General features: G+C 44.8%; 1 protein-coding gene across 7 annotated transcripts in view; it reads right to left on the bottom strand.

Annotated features, from left to right (window-relative positions):
• The window catches only part of LOC145352695 (papilin-like), a 201368-nt gene that overhangs the window by 108840 nt on the left and 71114 nt on the right, over nt 1-21414 (bottom strand). For all 7 annotated transcript variants that reach the window (XM_080202920.1, XM_080202919.1, XM_080202921.1 and 4 more), the window contains exons 3-5: nt 7046-7106; nt 1297-1399; nt 84-214 (exon numbers count right to left, since the gene is read on the bottom strand). In XM_080202920.1, the coding sequence (XP_080059046.1) occupies nt 84-214; nt 1297-1399; nt 7046-7106 (295 nt within the window). The remainder of the gene's footprint in view (nt 1-83; nt 215-1296; nt 1400-7045; nt 7107-21414) is intronic.

Here is a 21414-nt window from a genome sequence, read left to right as displayed (position 1 = left end):
AGTAACTGATGTGTGGAGATGAAGGAGTAAGCACCCTAAGGCCTCTGCTCCTTCACTGTGCCTCAGCCAATGAGTGAACTCACCTTGCAGACACCTTGTATGCAGATGTTGCGGCTTCCAGGTTCACACAGCGTCCCGTCCTTAACTGCTTCTTTATGCCGGTAATAAAAGTTTTCACCTTGGGGAATGCAGTTCAGCTCACACTTATTGGAAGCTATAGGAAAATGAATACCTTGCTGTTATCATCTAATGATTTCACTCCCTCAACAGCTCCCTCAGGAGCCCCACCCCAAAAATGCTACTTGGCACAAGCAGCCCTTTCTGTTCACTGCTCTGCAACCTAATTTACCCCATCATAGAGTCCATCTACTCCAGCTAATATCCTGTAAGCAAGGATATAAACTATTGTTGGTTTTTTGAAAATGCAGGAAAGGGCCATTTGACCCACTATGCCTACGCTGGTTCGAAAGCAGAGCTGCATAATTATTCCCACCCACCACCCTATGAATAAGTTATGATTGAATCTGCTTCTACACCATTTCAGGCAGTGCATTCCAGATGGCTGTTTAAAAATCATTGTCTTCATTTCCCTCCCTTGGTTATTTTGCCAGTTATCGTTAATCTGTGTCTCTTGGAAACTGAAGCCCTTCCTAATGGAAATCGTTTTCATAATTTTGAACAACTCCTTTAAATCTCTCCACAACATGAGGTGAACAGGAGTGAGGGAATCCTACTCTATCTGGAATATTTGCCAGGAAGGAAACGAATCGAGTACAGATAATGGAATGCTTGGTGTCTATCTGAAGACAGAAAAAAAAGCTTGCATTTAATGTTTTTCACAACTTGAGGATATCTTAAGCTGCTTTATAACCTATGAAGTACTTTTCTGAACTGTAATCTCTGTTGATAGCCAATTTGAGCATAACAAGATCCCACATATAGTACTGTGATGATGACGGGCTAGTCAGGGGATAAGATATTGCAGGACACTAGGGAGAATCCCCTGCTACTTGCACAGGGCCATGAGGATTTTACCAGCTGGGAGAAACAACAAGGCATCACTTTAAACTTCCATGCAACAAAGCAAGTCATTGTGGACACGTTCCAGGTTTTATATCCAACATTTTCCTTGTCTGAACAAGGATATCAACAATAAGACCATGAAGTTAAATGTCTCAGAAAGGCTGTTTTAAGGGGTGGGTTGAGGAAAAGCTGCAGTCGTTGGTCAGTCAAGGCTAGCCTTAAGAGCCACTTAAGACTTACAGTTTCTGGACATATTTCTGGAAATCTATTTACCTCCATAATAAGGCAGCCATTTATATCTCTTCCCCTGAAAATCAGTTCCATCAAACGCAGAGCACTGCTCTTCTCTGAAATCTCTCGAACCTTCGGGACAGTCCTGTTGAGAGACAAGCCAGGATAGTTCACTAATGTTATATGGTGAGAAATTAATTTCATTGCAAAGTGATCAGCGTTAATGCCAGGGAGATGGAAAATGTCCCCCTTTCACTGCTAACCAGCAAGAGTCACACTCTGATAGGTCAAAGAAAACTCTCCCTACTGCCTAAGGAATTCAGCAGAGAGTGACTCATCTCCAGACTCCCCAAAGCATATTCACCATCTACAAGACACAAGTCAGAAATGCGATGGAATACCCTTATATTGGAATATGATGGAAACGTGATGGAATACCCTTCACCTGCCTGGGTGAATACAGCTTGCGATGCTACTGTTTTGTCTTTCAGTAGAGTGTTTAAAGTTTATTGTTTTGTTTCAAAGCAATCGGTGTATCTGATGGGAATACAGCAGATGCTGGAAAGCAGGATAATTATTCATTTTAACCCTGTAGTATTTACTTAGAATAGAGCTAATTGCTTTTTGTTTATGAATGGGAAAGAATCCCTGGGGTTCTTTTGATTAAAGTGATACAAAGTCAGTTAGGTCGGCAGGGTCATATTGTCATGTGATACTAGAAGCGGGAGAAGCTAGATTTGTAGCAGAGAAAAACAACTTTCTGTATTCGGTTGCTGGAGAGGGTTGTTTAAAGATAGAAGCTTATAAGATGCATGTGTTTCTGTTGCTAAAAAGTCTCTCTAGAACCTTTACGACTGTTACCACAATTTAAAGCCTGAGTTTGTTAACTGTTTAAGTAGCGTTGGAGTAAATGGGAGGACTGTTGCTTACTTAGAACTGAAATAGTAATAATTGAGAAATAAAGGGCACAACCTCCTGACCTCATCCCACCTGTATATTGACATGATGAGGTTGTAAGGCAGAGAGTGGGGGTCAACGGGTGCTATTCGGATTGGCGGTTGGTGACTAGTGGAGTGCCCCAGGGGTCGGTGCTGGGGCCTCAGCTTTTTACCATTTATATAGATGATCTGGAGGAGGGAACCGAGTGTAGAGTGTCGAAATTTGCTGATGACACCAAGATTGGGGGAACGGCAAATTGTGCGGAGGGTGTGGAGAGTCTGCAGAAGGATCTAGATAGGCTGGGCGAATGGGCCAGGACATGGCAAATGGAATTTAATGTTGGCAAGTGTGAGGTGGTCCACTTTGGTAGGAAAAATGGTAGGAAGGACTATTACTTATGAGGTGAAAAACTGCAGCAGGCGACGGTGCAGAGGGACCTCGGGGTCCTTGTGCATGAGTCGCAAAAACCCAGCTTGCAGGTGCAGCAGGTGGTCAGGAAGGCGAATGGGATGCTGGCCTTCATAGCGAAGGGGATTGAATATAAAAGTAGGGAGGTCTTGCTGCAGCTGTATAGGGCATTGGTGAGGCCGCAACTGGAGTACTGTGTGCATTTTTGGGCGCCGCACCTGCGCAAAGATATTTTGGCCTTGGAGGAAGTGCAGAGGAGGTTTACTGGGCTGGTACCGGAGTTGAGGGGGTTGAGCTATGAGGAGAGGCTGAATAAACTGGGCTTGTACTCGTTAGAGTTTAGAAGAATGAGGGGAGATCTCATTGAGACGTATAAGATGATGAATGGGATGGATAGGATAGAGGTGGAAAGACTCTTCCCGCTCAAAAAAGACAATAGGACTAGGGGGCACAGCCTCAAGATAAAAGGGGGGCGGTTTAGAACGGAGTTGAGGAGGAACTTCTTCACTCAAAGGGTGGTGAATCTCTGGAATTCTCTGCCCGTTGAAGTGGTGGAGGCTGCCTCGCTAAATATTTTTAAGACGCGGGTTGATGGGTTTTTGATAGGAGAGGGGATTAAGAGTTATGGGGAGAGGGCAGGAAAGTGGAACTGAGCAGCGACAGATCAGCCATGATCTTATTGAATGGCGGGGCAGGCTCGAAGGGCTGGATGGCCTACTCCTGCTCCTATTTCTTATGTTCTTATGTTCTTATGTTCTTATGTAAGATCACATCAGAATGAAAAAACAGGAATCTCGCCTGTTTTCATGGTGGTTCCTATTGTTCCATGAGGATCACACCCAAAATGTAAGTCTAAATGCACCAACATGCATCTTCATATAATTAATGTGTACCATACGCAATCGTTCCCCCTCACTTACCTTCATAACCTTATCAATGAGATACCATGTCTGTGAGGAAAACACCTGCTCCTTAAAAGTCTGCTGCAGCCTCAGCAGTAGCAAAGGGGAGCGAGGAGGTAAGTAGCTCTGACCACCGGCCTCTGTGGTGCAGGGGGTGGGTCTCAGACGTGGCCATGGTGGGGGGGGTTGCACGTGTGTTTTGTGGGGTAGAGGGGTTGGTATCAGACATGGGGCTCAGATTTTGGCAGTGGCTAGGGCTTGCTGTGGTGGGGGCTCTTGCCAGTGTTGGTGTGCAGAGCTTGGGGATTGGTGGTTACTGGGGTCTGGTGTTGTGCACATCACTCCCAGCTGCTGAGCGAACTCAGAGGGGTCGCTTATGAGTGCAGACACCAACCCCAGTGCTGTCACCATGGTACATCTGTCAGCTACACAGGCTTTCTGGCTGACTGCTGACATTCCACCCCAGTGACCCCACTAACACAAACCAGCAACGGGTCTGTCAGCTGTTGCCCCAAGCGAGGGTGCTGTGTGCAGGTGTTAACACGACTCCTCACACAGCACAGACTCTGCAGCACTGCTCTTGATGGGAACCCATCCTGTGATGGTAACATGTGCGCACACGTCTCCCTCCTCCTCTGCAGCAACCGCAAGAATGACCATCAGGTCCATGTGCTCCCACAGCACAATTCATCTTCAATCAGCAGGGCAGCGGGGAGCTGAGAGAGAGAGAAAGCAAGACAGAGTGAGAGAGAGAGAGAGTGAGAAAGAGAGAGTTAGTGGTGAGATTCCCAGGGGGCACGCCCTCCTCATTCAAAGGCACTCAGTGCCTAATTGAGGGATCCAGCATTGCAAAGCGAGGTGGGAGATTGGCCAGCTGAGAGGGACCACTCTCCCCTTGCTGTTCACCCCACTCTCCGCCTTATCCCTGTGACCTCCCTTCAGCCATCACCCACCTCGAGTCTCAGTCCCTGCTCAGGCCATTCAGGCCCTCGAGCCTGCTCCGCCATTCATCTTGATCATGGCTGATCACCAAGTTCAATATTCTGATCCCACGTTCCTACCATATCACTTTCGCCCCAAAAGCTTGTAGCCAAATGGGCCAGCTAAAATGGCGTTTTGTAAAGCACTCTGGGACAATTGGGCAAGAAACTAAACCGACAGGCTGCAGTTTAAAGACAGACAAACAGGCTGCAAACCTGATGAGTGAATACACAGGATATGGGCCATCTCCAGGATGAAAGAGACTTTCTGGTCACACTGGGTTGTGTGCCAGACGTAAAGGCACCGTGAATCCTTATTTAGGAGGAAGGAATGTGACCTACGTGCCTACAACACATACAGGCATGGCCGCCAGGGACACACCCAGAGATTGGTGTGGTAGCACCTGATTGGACTCTTATCGATCAGGGTGATCAAGTCCTGATCAATTGATTGGCAATGGCCAAAAAGGGGTGTGAAACCAAACGGGGTATAAAGGGTGCTGCACAACCAGGAATCTCTCTCTCTCTCTCTGACCCCATGAACGAGCTACAACAATGGTGAACATCGCCAGCAAGAGGAGAGCCACCACACCCGAGAAGGAAGGAAGAGAGACTACAGCCAGACTGCCACACCAGACCAAAGGACCGGACTACACAGACAACTACCAAGACCAGCACACAGATAAAGGCCAATATCTGTTTGGGTACTTGTCAGTCACACAAAGTTAAGTCAAGGTCTTATATTGTACTTGAATTCTAGTATTTTCTGTAAGATAACTTATTGTTGGTCGGATGGGGGATTATTGATTGTGTGGGTTTAAATAAATATTGTTTGTTCTAATAAGATGTCTACTTGTTGTTATTTGTCCACAGTATAAGGGTTAAAACAGACTGATTTTTACAACAAGCTATATCTAATTTCTTCACACTGAAGCATCTCTGCATGCGCCTTATAGCTCATCCTCCCACCTAACTTTGCATCATCTGCAAATTTGGAGATAATACATTCAGTTCCCTCTTCCAAATCATTAATATATAATGTGAACAGTTGGGGTCCAGGCACAGATCCCTACAGAACCCCACTAGCCACTGCCTGCCAAACAGAAAAAGACCCATTTATGCCAACTCTTCGCTTCCTACCTGCTAACCAGCTTTCTATCTATCTCGAGACATACCTGCAATCCCACGTGCTTTAACTTTACACCATGGTCTCTTATATGAAACCTTGTCGATAGCCTTTTGAAAGTCTAAAGAAACCACATCACTGGTTCTCCTTGGTCAACTCTGAGTTACATCCTCAAAAAATTCCAATAGATTTGTCAAGCATGATTTCCTTTTTGTAAATACGTGCTGACTGTCTGATTATACCACTGCCTTCCAAATGTTGACCTATGAAAACTTTGATCATGGATTCTAGCAATTTCCCCAGTACTGACATTAGTCTATAGTTCCCTGTTTTCTCGCTACCTCCCTTTTTGAATAGATTGGTGTTGTACCAGCAGTAGTCACCACCTCCAAGGTAGCTACTATGTACATGCTATGTCTCTGATTGGCTAGCAACCCTTGGTGAATAAGATTTCTGCCCTGTGGTCCTTGATCCCTGGGGAAGGCTCGGAGCTATCCTGTCAATTGCCTGAATAGTACAAGGTGTGCAGGGCCTTATGTTGTACAGCACAGGAACAGAAGGTTCTTTGGCCCATTTCTCTATAGATCAATCTAATCTGTCCAGTTCCCCACTCTATCCCTGTAGACCTGAAAGTTTATTTCCCTCAAGTGTTCATCCAATGTTTTTTTTTGAAATAATTGACTGTCACCCCTTCCACCACTCTCATAGTCAGCAAGTTCCAGGTCATTATTACTTGCCGCTTAAAAAAGTTCTTCCTCCTTTCCTTCCTTCACCTGCTTAAAACCTGTAGTTGGGCAGACAGTGTGAAGTTTGGTCAAACTGGGAGCTTTCAAGCAGTAATGGAAAGGAGAGGGAGGTGGAGGTTTCGGGAGAGAACTTCAGATCTTAGGGCCTCGACAACTGTTTTTTTTACACATTACCTCCACAGCGACACTTAGTTTGCCCTGGATCACTCTCTAAATCCATGTCAACACAACATCCACCATCTGTAAGTATATGTCAGCACAGCGGACTTATCTCAGGCTCATCTCTACATACAAAGATAAAGTCCAAGCATGAATGCAACTCTTCTCCAAATCAATAGAAAGTAGCGCTGGTTTAGTAGGGATGTTGGGATACAGCTCGAAGATACAGCAGGAAATGGCCACTCTTACATTGTTTGCCCAGCTGTTGAACTATTCCAAAATAAGGGTGCTCACAGTCAAATCCCATCCTGTTCTGCACATATTTTTCAATAGGACTTAATGAATAACAATCAGAAACAGAAACCCTGGATAATTTTCCTATCCCACCCCCATTAAGGAGACACTGCAATTAATTGAAGTACTCTTGCTGAAACTCAAGACCTACTTGGTGCAGTCAGTCAATATCGTCTCCATGCAGATATATCAGCTTACACTCCACTTACACTCTGGACAAGGAGCATTTCACTGTACCTGAATATTGCAAGAACGGTAGTTTGTGAAAGGTCCAATGCAGCTACTTCCACCATCTCTCCTGGATTAAACATTGAAAAATGAAAAACACATCAGTTTTGGCGTTGAGCTTACAACTCGGTACTGAAATTCTTACAAATCCAAATGAAACAATTACTCAGTGCAGTGATGAGAGGGGCTACCCTGCACAGTGTAATGCCCTGAAATATAACAGCACCCACTACCCACTAAGAATAAATTATATATAGAAATAGGGAGAATATGAACTGTACAGACCCTTGGTCAAACCACATCTAGAATATTGGATCCAGTTCTATGCACTCCATCTCAGAAAGAAGATAATGATCTTGCATGTAGATTCAGAATGATACCAGGGTTAAAGGGTTAAATGATGATAATAGGTTACATCGACTATCATAGAATATTTACAGTGCCCAAGGAGGTACTTCGGCTTATCGAATCTGCACTGACACTTAGAAAGCACAGTGGTTAGCACTGCTGCCTCACAGCACCAGGGACCCAGGTTCAATTCCAGCCTTGGGTTACTGTGTGTGGAGTTTTCACACTCTCCCTGTGCCTGTATGAGTGTCCTCCGGATGCTCCGGTTTCCTCCAACACTCCAAAGATATGCAGGTTAGATAAATTGGCCATGCTAAATTGCCTCTTACATCAAGTGGGTTAGCAGACTACATGGGCTTATGGGATACAGCCTGGGTAGGATTGTTGTTGGTGCAGGCTTGAAGGGTCGAGTAGCTTCTTTCTGCACTGTAGGGATTCTATTCTAATACATTCTTACCCAAGCCCTCTCCCCCACCCTATCCCTGTAATCCTGCACAGTTAACACTGGCTAGTCCATCTAACCTACTCTTCTTGGGGCACAACAGGGCAATTTAGCCTGGCCAATCTACCTAACCTGCATATCTTTGGGCTGTGGGAAGAAACTAGAGCACCCAGAGGAAACTCATGCTGACACAGGGAGATTGTGCAAACTCCACTCAGTCACCCCAAGGCTGGGGTTGAACCCGGGTCCCTGGCACTGTGAGGCAGCAGTGCCAAACACTGTGCCATCGCATGGCTAGGCTTATATTCCCTTGAATCAGGGGTGATCAATTTGAGGTGTTTAAAATAATTAGATAGGGCAGATATCTGAGATTGTATGGTTTAAGTTGGGTCAATGTGAGAGACATTGATGGGACAGAATTTCCATTGGTATCAGTGCTACCTGGTTTGGGATACCATTGCACCAATTCCAGAGTAAAGCAGCTACTCTCAAATCCTTGGCCCAACCCCTGAAGTACAATGGGTGGAACTGTATCAGTGACATGCCGTTCCAGATGGCAAAATCGGAATGTGCACTGCCCCAGCTCTCTTGCTTCTTCCCATTTCCTACACATTCAAAAATCAAATCTGAAGTGCTGGTGATGTGCATCATTGAATCATAGAATCATACAGTACAGAAGGAGGCCATTCAGCCCATCCGATCTGCAATAAACCACAATCCCACCCTGGCTCTATTCCCATAACCCCATACATTTACCCTAGCTAGTTCCCTGACACTAAGGGGCAATTTAACATGGCCAATCCACCTAACCCACACATTGTAGGAGGAAACCCACACAGACATGGTGAGAACATGCAAACTCCATACAGACAGTGACCCAAGCCGGGAGTCGAATCCCTAGCACTATGAGGCAGCAGTGCTGACCACTGTGCCACCATGCCGCCACTGTAAAGCCTGTGCTGCCGCAGGGGAATAGTGTCCAATTCTGCAGCAGCAAAAGCTTTACAGTGGTGAGGTCTGCTGTCAGCTGACAATGTAATTGGTATGGATCCTCTTGGTCAAACCGAGAGTTTCTACATAACTTTGCTGCTCATCTCCACTGCTGTTAACATGAAGTTATCAGACACAAAGATGGCAGAAGTGTGCTTTTCAAATTTAAATTTCACTTGCAAGTAATTCACATATCATTATTTATTCACTTTAAAATAAGGTTCAATTGGGTCACTTGAGTGTTACAAGGTAGCTAGGAATTAGTTAAAAAGAAGGGCTTAGGAGAGCTAGGAGGGAGCATGGTCCGACCCTTGGCGGGTCGGATAAAGGAAAACCCCAAGGCTTTTTACTCTTGTGTGAGAAATAAAAGAATGACCAGGGTGAGGTTAGGGCCAGTCAAGGATAGTAGTGCGAACTTGAGCATGGAGTCAGAAGAGATAGGTGAGGCATTGAATGAATACTTCCTTCAGTGTTCACTGAGGAGAGGGACCATGTTTTTGAGGATGAGTGTGTGATACAGGCTGATAGGATGAAGGAGGTAGATGTTCTGAGGGAAGATGTATTAGCAATTTTGAAAAACCTGAGGGTCGATAAGTCCCCTGGGCCTGATGGGAGACATCCTACGATACTTTGGGAGGCAAGGGATGAGATTGCAGCGCCTTTAGCTTTGATCTTTGGGTCCTCACTGTCCACAGAGATTGTGCCAGAGGACTGGAGGGTGGCAAATGTTGTTCCTCTCTTCAAGGAAGGGACCCTGGCAATTATAGGCCAGTTAGTCTTACTTCGGTGGTGGGTAAGTTAATGGAAAGGGTCCTGAGGGATGAGACTTATGACCATTTGGAAAGATGCAGTTTAATCTGGGATAGTCAGCACGGTTTCGTGATTGAATTCTTTGAGGAGTTAACAAAGTGTGTAGATGAAGGTAGAGCAGTTGATGTCGTATACATGGATTTTAGTAAGGTATTTGATAAGGTTCCCCATGGTAGGATCGTGCAGAAAATATGGAAATTCGGCCAATTGTATAAGTAACTGGCTGTCTCATAGAAGCCAGAGTGTGGTGGTGGAGGGGAAATTTTTAGTTACCAGTGGTTTACCACAGGGGTCAGTGCTGGGTCCTCTGCTATTTGTGATTTTTATCAGTGACTTGGAAGAAGGGGCTTAAGGGTGGGTTAGTAAATTTGCTGATGACACCAAGATTGGTGGAGTAGTGGACGAGGTGGAGGGCTCTTGTAGGCTGCAAAGAGACATTGATAGGATGCAGAGCTGGGCAGAAAAGTGGCAGATGGAGTTTAACCCTGATAAGTGCGAGGTGATTCATTTTGGTGGGACAAACCTGAATGTGGATTACAGGGTCAACGGCAGGGTTCTGAGGATTGTGGAGGCACACAGAGATCTTGGGGTTCATATCCACAGATCTCTGAAGGTTGCCACTCAAGTGGATAGAGCCGTGAAGAAGGCTTATAGTGTGTTAGCATCTATTAACAGGGGTTTGAGTTTAAGAGCTGTGGGGTTATGCTGCAACTAAACCAGACCTGTGGAATATTGTGTTCAGTTCTGGTCACCTCACTATAAGAAGGAAGCATTGGAGAGAGTGCAGAGGAGATTTACCAGGATGCTGCCTGGTTTGGAGGGTAGGTCTTATGAGGAAAGGTTGAGAGAGCTGGGGCTTTTCTCTTTAAAGCGGAGGAGGATGACAGGCGAGTTAATAGAGGTTTATGAGATGATGAGGGGGATAGAGCAGATGTGCAGAGACTATTTCCTCGGGTGGATGTAGTTGTTACTAGGGGGCATAACTAAGGTTCATAGAGGGAGGTATAGGAGGGATGTCCGAGGTAGATTCTTTGCTTAGAGAGCAGTTGGGGTGTGGAATAGACTGCCTGCTGTAATAGTGGCATCGGACACTTTAGGAACTTTCAAGCGGTTATTGGATAGGCACATGGAGCACTCCAGAATGATAGGGAGTGGGGTAGCTTGGTCTTGGGTTTGGATATAGCTTGACACAACATTGAGGGCCAAAGGGCCCATACTGTGCTGTAATGTTCTATGTTCTATGTCCTATTCACCCATGCATCTTTGTTATTTGCTGAGACTTACTTAGTCAGAGAGCAAATTATACTGGCAGGCCTCATGGTTAAATATATTAGTGATCACAAGGGGGCTAGGAATATTTCTTTTATTGTGGAAGAAACAACGCTGGGGCAACTGTACCAGAATTTGACAAAGTATCAGTTCTGGGGAGAAAATGGGTGAAAATCTCCAGCTCTATTTTCTCTCCCTACCTTGTCACTTCAACATCTAAAAAAAAGCGAGTGGGGCTTGCACCATCACTCTCACAGGGTGCAAACTCTTAATGCAAGGAACTGGCTCCACATATAAATATCAAATCCATTCCCTCGCCCCCAACTATCCCTGACAGGACATTTTCTGCCCATGTCCTTCCCCTAGGGACAAGTACACTTTACAGTTTTTCCTCAATGTAACAAATTATCTTTCCAAGTTTATTCCTCTCATAACTATTCCAAAAAAAACTCTTCTCATTGCCAACATATTGGTTGCAATGCATGATGCTAAAACTACACTACAACCTCAGTGTCATCTATAATGCAGTCGGTAAGTAGCTGTACTTGGCTGATGTTTTCCAGAGCCTTCCTGCTCACCAGAAACAACGCAGATTGTGAGGAGGACATAGACATCATGACAATAGGGGTGTTAGATTTGATTTGATTTATTACTGTCACATGTATTAGCATACAGTGAAAAGTATTGTTTCTTGCGCGCTATACAGACAAAGCATACAATTCATCGAGAAGGAAATGAGAAAGTGCAGAATGTAGTGTTACAGTTATAGATAGGATGTAGAGAAAGGTCAACTTAATCCAAGGTAAGTTTATTCATAAGTCTGACAGCAGCAGGAATGAAGCTGTTCTTGAGTTGTTTAGAATGTAACCTCAGACTTTTGTATCTTTTTCCTGTCGGAAGATGGTGGAAGACAGTCTTGTGGGGCAACGGTGTTGAGGATGGTTGTGGAGGAGCTGCTGTTGCCCATCCTTACTGATTGTGGTCTGTGAGTTGGGAAGTTCAGGATCCAGTTGCAGAGAGAGGTGCTGAGGGCCAGGCCACTGAGTTTGGAGATGAGTTTCATGGGAATAATGGTGTTGAAGGCTGAGCTGTAGTCAATAAATAGGAGTCTGACATAGGTGTCTTTGTTATCTAGGTGTTCCAGAATTGAGTGCAGGGCCAGGGAGATGGCATCTGCTGTGGACCTGTTGCAGCGATAGGCAACTATAGTGGATCCAGGTAGTCCTGGAGGCTGGCACTGATTGATGCCATGACTAGCCTTTCAAAGCACTTCATATTGATGGATGTCAGAGCCACCAGCCGATAGTCAGCAAGGCATGCTGCTTGGTTTTTCTTAGGTACCAGAATGATTGTCATCTTCTTGAAGCAGATAGGGACTTCAGATTGTTGTACAAAGGGGTTGAAGATGTCTGTGAATACTCCCGCCAGCACAGGATCTGAGTGCTCATCTGGATACCCCTTCCGGCCAATCACTTTCCATGGGTTGACTTTTGAGAAAGTTGCTCTGACATTAACAATGGTGATCCCAGACACAGGTTCATCCAGGGCTTCCAGGGTGGAGGGCGTGTTCTCACTGACCTTCTGCTCAAATCGGGCATGGAATGCATTGAGCTCATCAAGGAGGGGTGCGTTTGAGCTGGTGATTTTACATGCTTTCACCTTGTAGCCTGTTATGTCTTGCAGACCTTACCCTAGTTGGCGGCGGTTGGTGTGGCCAGCATGGGACTCCAGCTTGGTCCGGTACTGTCTGGTACTGTCTTTTGATATCTTTGATGGATCGCCTTTGATCATATCTGTTGTTCTCTCATCGAATCCAGCAACTCAAACAGGTCTTAAAGGCAGATATCAAGAGCAGACAACTTCATAACATCATGAGGGGCTGATTTAAGTCCTGAAGGGAGTTTCCTCACAAGTTCTGTGCATTCTTCGCCATCAGAGATGAACTAACCGTACAGGACAGACTGATGCTGATCAATTGATCATTCCTACTGCTCTTCAGAGATACCACACCCAACAACTTCACCAGGGACACCCCAGGTTGGAAGGGCCAACAATTACTGTACTGGCCATTCATGTACGCAGACATGAAGACAGATGTTTCCAGATGTGCATCATGCAATGCACCCAAGCTGCATCAAGCTAAAGAACCACTGCATTTTCATGTAGTCTCAGGCCTCCATGATTGTTCACAGCAGCTGACAGCTTCGAATGGAATGTTGAACAACTTTTAGTCTTAGTTGATTCGTATCCTGGGCAGTCTGAACCTGCCAAACACGATGAGTAACACAGTCACCATCAAGCTCAAACACTTCACCACACACACATCCCGCAGAGACTGATGACAGACAATGCTCGCCAATTCCTTTCCATTGAATTTTGAAACTTTGCACAGAAATGGGAATTTCTGAGCAGCCCCAATACCGACAGTCCAATAGCTGGGCAGGTTGGGTGGTACGCTCAGCTAAGCGTCTTTTACAGAAATATGCCTGTGATTGCTCACATTACTGCATTCCTCAACCTGCAAATCTGCCATAAATAGTTATGTTTCGTTATCCTGTTCATCCTGTATGTTGTATAAGGGTTCATTGTTCACACACATTGTTACATCTCAATACCACTGGCTGTCCCAATTTAAACAGGGAAGATGTAGAGTGCTCACGTGATGATGCGACTACAAAAAGGGCCACATGACGGGAGCGTAGGAGCTCTCCCCAGACTGCTGACAGAGTTCAAGCATGAAACAATTGATCAGCTAGTGAATAATGTGTTGTTTGTTACGTGTCCTTGTTGTTGGTGTTTGGGAACACAGCGCTTCTATAGGCGTGGGGGGAGGTTGATGTTGATGGGGACAGCCAGACAAGGTGAGAAAATGAGATGCCCAATGGGCTCCGTCAGTACTGTCCATGTTACAAATCGGAACCCACCACAGGCCAGCATGAGGCCTAACATGATGCAAACTCACTGCTGACTTTACCTCCCGCATGGTGGCACAGTGGTTAGCACTGCTGCCTCACAGAACCAGGGACCCAGGTTCGATTCCCAGCTTGGGTCACTGCCTGTGTGGGGTCTGCATGTTCTCCCTGTGTCTCTATGGGTTTCCTTCAGCTGCTCCCAGTCAGAAGGATGTGCCAGTTAGGTGCATTGACCATGCTAAATTCTCCCTCAGTGTACCTGAACAGGCACTGGAGTGTGGCGACCATGGGATTTTCACAGTAACTTCATTGCAGTGCTAATATAAATCTACTTGTGACACTAATTAATAAATGAACTTTAAACTCTGCATCCCAACGCGCCATCAGGAAATTCAGATTTCACATCCTGCCTAATTCAGTCATTCCACACGTTCTGCTCTTCCAGATTCCATAAAATCCTCTTCTTTCTCATGTCTCATATGGAGCTTTAATGTCCTCACAGGGGCCTCTCTTTGCACAACACCACTGGTTTAACAGGAAATTATGGACAGTTTTCTGTGGATTTGTATCAGTTGTGAGCCCGCTAAAGGCTGCCAAAAATTACATTACTATTTATGATCAAAGCCTTTTAAATCACACCAATGTACGGACAGCAGAAAGATCTGGCTTTAGTATCAAGTTGGGTTAAAACAATACATATCCATTCACAAAGTTTTGCTTTTAAGATTTTCAAATGCAGGCAATGTTGCTTGCCAATCCCTGCACTCTTGAAGAATGAATGACTGGAGCCAGAGGGCAGTTTGGACTGGGTTTTAAACAACAATCTAGCAACTTCCAGGGTCTGATCCCAGAACACTGAATTCAATGTCACAACCAGGCATGAGATGTGAACTTATAACCTTTGGGTTCGTAGTCTAATATCACAGTGACTACACTATTCTACCCAACCTGTTCCTTTCTACAAGAATGTGAATCATTCACTGATGTTAGACATGCCCACACATTACAGATTTTGCGTCTAGCCAAGCCACTAAATGCTGAGCCAAGAATAATTGCTACTTTCTTGAAGTTATTTCTCAAACCAACGTTGTGAGAACATGTCCGACAAAGAAAGACTTGGATTACAATATTTTGTGTAAACTCAGGGACACTCAGCCCTACAGCTCCACACTGGTCTTCATGCTCCACACCCGGCCTCCTCCCAGCCTAATTAATCTCTCAGTTTTTCCATCTATTCCTTTCTCTTCCCCTTTCTTTGATCCAAGCTACTCAGCCCATCAACAAAACTACTCCTTGTTCTTTTTCTTTCTAAGAGTAGTAAGGGTTGCTGGAAAGGCCTGTGTTACCCATCCCTAACCATCTGGTGGCGGTGCTGAGCTGCCTTCTTAAATTGCTGCAGTCACAGAAATCATAGTACAGTGCAGAAAGAGGCCATCCAGCCCATCAAATCTGTACCGACCACAATCCCACCCAGACCCTATCCCTGTAACCCCACATATTTACCCAGCTAATCCCTCTAATGTAGGCATCTAAGGGGCAATTTAGCATGGTCAATGCACCTAACCCACGCGTCTTTGGACTGTGGGAGGAAACCGGAGCACCCACAGGAAACCCACGCAGACACATGGAGAATGTGCAAACTCCACACAGACAGTGACCTGAGCCAAGAATTGAACCCGGGTCCCTGGAGCTGTGAGGCAGCAGTGCTAACCACTGTGCCACCGTGCCATCCCAACTAAAGAAATTAGGTGATATGAGATAAGGCAGGAAAGTGGATTTGATGCAGAGGATGAACCATGACATTAAATGGCGGGTCAGGCTCCTGCTCACTGCTGTGCTGTTCCAGGGTCCCGTTCAGGTGAGTCCCAGTCTATCTGATCTGGTGCAAATACACCCACAGCGAGGGAGTTCCAGGATTTTATTTCTGCGACATTGAAGTCATGAATCGGACATGAAGTGAGGAAACCCCTCACTGTTGGAGAATTTTGGGAACCACGGGTGGAATTTTCCCATGCTCCTGCCCGTGGGTTTAATGGCCTAAAAATCAGGCTGGCGTGAATATTGCACATGATCTTCCATTGGTGCCTGCCACGACAGCTCGAGGACCTGCTGGAGCCCAGTGTGAACCTTATTTGCATTCCGTTAAGAGGCTGCAGATGAAGGTTCAATTATCCGTGCCCAATTCTTCCCGGTGTCAGTGGGAAAATACATCTGGGTGAAGTTTGGAACATTTGGAACAAAATGGCACACAGATATTGGGCCTCACCTGAACGGGACCCTGGAACAGCACAGCAATGAGCAGGAGCCTGACCCACTATTTAATATCACCATTCATCCTCTGCATCAAATCCACTTCCCTGCCCTGTCTCATATCCTCTAATTTCTTTAGTTCCCATTAAGCTATTGATTTCATTCTTGCATACACTCAAATCCAAAGATTCTCAAACAATCAGAGAATATTTTCTGCTTATCTCAGTCCTAAATAGCTGGGCCCTTACCCAGATAGACCTCTTTACTCCTTATACTGAAAATCATTGTAACAAAAGCTAACATACCGTTTGCCTTTCTAATTGTTTGTACTACCAGCGTGTTAACTTTCTGCATTGATTAGCCTGGCACTGAATTATTGCAGCTCTCTACCCACTGTAGCTGTTAAGCCTGAACTGCATCTGAGTTCAGATTAAATATGATTGCAAAGCTTGGTTTATCTTACACAAAATACATAACCAAGCACAACTAAATTTTCATGGCAAGATCAATAAGTGGCATTTCTTTTATGAAAAGCTGTAATGTAAAGTTGCTCACTTTCAAACTAGTGATTCTAAAGCTACGTTTCCCTGACGATGAGATATCGATTCCAGGAAAGATTCAGCAGAATGGGTACCGGGGTTATATGATGGAGGTTCCCAAACTGAGGTCACAAGCTCTGAGGTAACAGCAGTGACAGTCGAGTGGAGGCTCTGGTGGGACAGTCCTGAGATTGGCACTGAGACTCCATTTTATGCATAGCACCAAGGTCTTCAAAGCCATTGGTCACTGCTCAACAACACCCCTCACCCACCCCACTACTCTCCTTACTCCCAGCCTCCCACCTCACCCCTCACATCCCACCCTGCCTCACTCTGGGACTGCACCACTTTTCAAGCAAAATTATATCACAGTGGGAAAAATTTGGAGTATTGTTACAGGATTGGATTATCAGGCCAAATTGCACCAAATTAACTTGTATTCTCTCACAGGAGATTAAGGGAAACAGGTACAATTTTGTCTTTTAAAAAGTGTTTAGACAGTTACATGGATACAGAGGGATATGGGCCAAATGTGGGCAATTGGACTAGCTTAGGGGTTAAAAAAAAGGAGCAGCATAGACAAGTTGGGCCGAAGGGCCTGTTTCCATGCTGTAAACCTCTGTGACTGGACGGGAAGAATTAATGAATGAAATTGGGTTGTGGCAGTCAATGGTGGATGGGACATGACTGACCAAGGGAGAGAGAGTAAGGGAGGAAGGGAGCAAGGTGGTAGGTGCAGTAGAGGTAGCAGTAGTTCCAAGGATCCAAGGGAGGCCGGTAGAGAGTGGGGTAGCAGCAGTTGCTGTTACCAAAACTTCCTCTGGAACAGGGAGGTTAATGCTTCAGACTTGCAGGGAATGAATGCACTTCAGGGTGCAATTCAAAAATGGCACCTGGACCTTCGATAATAGTTTGTCTTCCTGTCTGTCCCACCACATGAACTCCTCACATTGAATATTTAATTGGCTGACTATTGTTTGATCACAGGTGGTCAGTCTTACAGCCACAAATTAAAATGCTATACACTGCCACCAACAATCTGACTGCTACCGGAAGATTCCATCCACTCTTGTGGTCAAATAGAAATTTTGGAAGCGTGATTGACGGATTTTTGTTTGGTAAGGATATTATGGGTTATGGAAAGGAGGCAGCTGCATGGAGTTGAGCTCAGCCATGGGCTTGCTGATTGGTGGAACAGATTTGGGAGGCCAAATGACTTCTTCCTGTCCCTATGTTCTTTCAATGTATTGTTAACAGCCTTGTAAATCCAATCAAAGCATCATTTCCGGTTCAGTTTTTATTTCATGTTTTTCATCTTTGTAACTCAAAATTTCACTGAGTGCATCAACATTTTCATGCAATAAAATAAAGTCTGATTTTCAAATGGTAAAGCATTTTTACTGATTGTAAATAAATTATAAAGAGTGAACATGCACAATATGGTTTTTCAGCATAGTGGCCATAAGTGATTCACCTAAAGTTTGGATGAAGTGTGAACAATGCAATATTTATTTCTATTCAGTAATTTGCTCCCCATCTGCCAATGTACTAGTTTTTAGTCCAAGATATTATTGCCATGGAGAGAGTGCAATGAATGTTCACCAGACTTGCTTTGGGGATGGCAGGACCACCTTATGAAGAAAGATTGGGCAAACTGTGCCTATATAGAGTTCCAAAGAATGAGGTGGTTTAATTGAAACCTACAAAATACTTAAAGCAATAGGCAGGATAGACACAGGTAAGATGTTTCCCTTGGATGGGGAGTGGGGACTTTGGGAGCTGTCAGTGGGTCTGATTTTACCATTTTCATTCTAAGTGCTGAATCAGGGCACAATTCAGATCTGACCTGAAGATCTGCTTTCAGGTGCCCTCATTAGTACTTAGCCTGAAAAATAAATCCCAGGTCCCCTTCGCGCTGTGGGCAGGGCTAAGCGCACCCAAAACAATCGGAGCTCTGAACTGTGTATGCGCAGTTAGAAAACTTGAAAAAGTGAGCTCGTGTCAGATCGCCAGATCTGACCAGAGATCCATCCCCCCCTCACCAGAGATCCATCTGCCCCCCAACCACCAGTGAGTGATCGGGCTTCTCCCCCCACCAGAGATACATCGCCTCCCTTCCCCACCCTCCCCCAGAAAGAATGATCTGGCCTCACTCTCCACACCCCCCCAACCCAGAGAATGATCTGACCTCACTGCCACCAACCCCCTCCCCCCCCAACCAATGCCTGCCCGCCACCAAATTTGGAAAAATTATACTATATCAAATGTCTTTTGGAAATCTATGTACAGCATTACCCTCATCAACCCTCTCTGTTACCTCTCCATTAAGCTCCAGCAAGTTAGCTAAATACAATTTTCCCATAAGAAAATCATGCTAGCTTTATTTAATCTGCATTTGGCCATATCACTATTAATTTTGTTCCAAATTATTGTTTCTAGAAACTTCTCCACTATGAAACTCAAATTGACAGGCCTTTAGTTGTTATCTTTAACTCCTCTTTTCAATAAGGACGTAACATTTGCAATTCTCCAGTGTCCTAGCACCACCCCTGAGCCTAGAGAAGACTGGAAAATGATGGCCATGCCTCTGCAATTTACACTCTCACTTCCCTCAGCATTCTTGGATGCATCTAGAAAGGATGTTACTAAAGTGGAAAGGATGCACTAAATATCTACAAGGATGTTACCGGGACTGGAAGGTTTGAATTATAATTATATTTGAATTTTCCTCTGGTACATAGCAAGAATGAGGACTGACCTTATAGAGGTTTATAAGATTATGAGAGACATAGAGAAGGTGAATACCCAAGGTCTTTTCCCCAGGGTAGGGGAGTCCAAAACCAGAGGGCATAAGTTTAAGGTGAGAAGAGAAAGATTTAAAAGAAATCTCAGGGGCAACCTTTTCACACAGAGGGTGCTGTACATATGGAATGAGCTCCCAGAGGAGTTTCTTTGAAGGTAAACCATTGCTCAGCTACCGGTTCTCCCGCCAATCTTTCACTCTAATTTATCTGGCCCAGATCCAACCTTACCCCATTCAGGTTGGTCTTTCCCAAGTTAATTATCCTTGCTCTGGATTGTTCTTTGCCCTTTTCCTTAACTAATCTAAACCTTATGATACAATGATCACTAAATGTTCTCCCACTGACAGTTGACCCAATTGGCCCACCTCATTCCCACGAACCAGCTGCAGAAATGTCTCCTTTCTCACTGGACTGGAAAGATATTGTTGTCAAAAATTTTCCTGAACATGCAGGCAAATGGGACTAGTTCAGTTTAGGAAACCTGGTTGACATGGACAGGTAGGGCCAATGGGACTGTTTCCATGCTGTAAACCTCTGTGACTCTATATTCTAGGAACTCTTGCCCCTTTCCATTCTTCACACTGCTATCCCAGCCCATATTCAGACAATGAAAGTTTCCTATTATAACTACTCTGTAATTCTTGTACTTCCCTGTAATTTCTGTAAAACAGAGTAGTTTTTTCTCAAAAGGTAAAGTTCACTCCATGATAGTGGCTAATCTCCTTCCAGACATTGTCACTGGTAAATTGTGGGTTCTGGAACGAACAATTATATCATGTGAGCCATTAAATACCTCCCAGTTATCCCATCACACAAGTTAATGTCTAGGAGAACAGTTCCTGGAATCAGAGATGAAAATTTAAACCGAGACAAGATTTAACTCGCTGAGTCATGCTAATGATTCTGATTTTATACAAGCCAGCAATCTAAGTGAAAGTTAAAGAAGATTAAAGGGTTGAAATAAAAACAGAAAATGCTGGAAAGACTCAACAAGTCAAGCAGCACTTAACAAGTCAAGCAGAGGGAAATAGAGTTAATATTTTATGTTTTGTCTTGTCCGATCTTTTGTCAGAGCTGGGAAAAGTTAAAGATATAGGGAGAGAGGGAGAGAGGAGAGAGGAAAGAGCAAAAGGGGTGTGTAATAGGGTGGAAGGCAACAGAGATATCAAAAAGGCTGAAGGAGTAAAGCAAAAGGAAATGGTAATGGGACAAGGAAAGAATCAAAGTTGGGTACAGAGTTAATGACACAAGTTACTGCTTGTCTAAGGAAATGGGGGCAGAGGTTATGGTCTGAAATCATTGAACTCAATACTGGGTCTGGAAGGTGGTAAAGAACCCAACTGAAAAATAAAAAGCTGAAACAGCTTCATGAGAAATGGTGAATGACCCTGAGAATAGAGAGGGCAGAGTGGAGGTGAGGAGAGAAAGGGGCAAGCAAGTTCAGGGTTGTGGTAACCTGGCCATTCAATTTTCTTTATTTTAAAATATCGAAATAGAGTACAGCATGAAGACAGAAGTGGAGGCAGCTGGTTACTCAGGTCTCTTACGGTGAGACTACACCCACGAAAGCTCACATTACTGATGATGTCACTCTCATATGTCCATACTCACAAAAGACATCAGTAAATACATTCAAACAGTATGCTTACTACAACACTCTATAATAAAATTGATGCTCGGGCTAAACAGAATCTGCATTTAATCTCCCCAAGTGTAGAGATGGCCACATAATGAACAGCAAATATAGTATGTTAAATGTAAAGGACGGCATAATGGCAAAGCAGTTAGCACTGCTGCCTCACAGTACCAGGGACCCAGGTTTAATTCCCCCCTCAGGTGACTGTGGAGTTTGCACATGCTCCCCAAGTTTCCTCTCCAGTCTAAGGCTGTGTGGGTTAAGTTAATTGGCCATGTCAAATTGACCGTTAGTGTCGGGGGACCAGCAGGATAAATGTGAGAGGTTACGGGGATAGGGCTTGTTGGGATTGTTGTTGGTGCAGGTCCTTGAGCCGAA

This window comes from Carcharhinus amblyrhynchos, chromosome 14, assembly GCF_965287045.1.
Source record: "Carcharhinus amblyrhynchos chromosome 14, sCarAmb.v2.hapA, whole genome shotgun sequence".
NCBI classification, from domain to species: Eukaryota; Metazoa; Chordata; class Chondrichthyes; order Carcharhiniformes; family Carcharhinidae; genus Carcharhinus; species Carcharhinus amblyrhynchos.
Note: the sequence above shows the minus strand (reverse complement) of the source record. Positions and strands in the feature narration are given on the sequence as shown.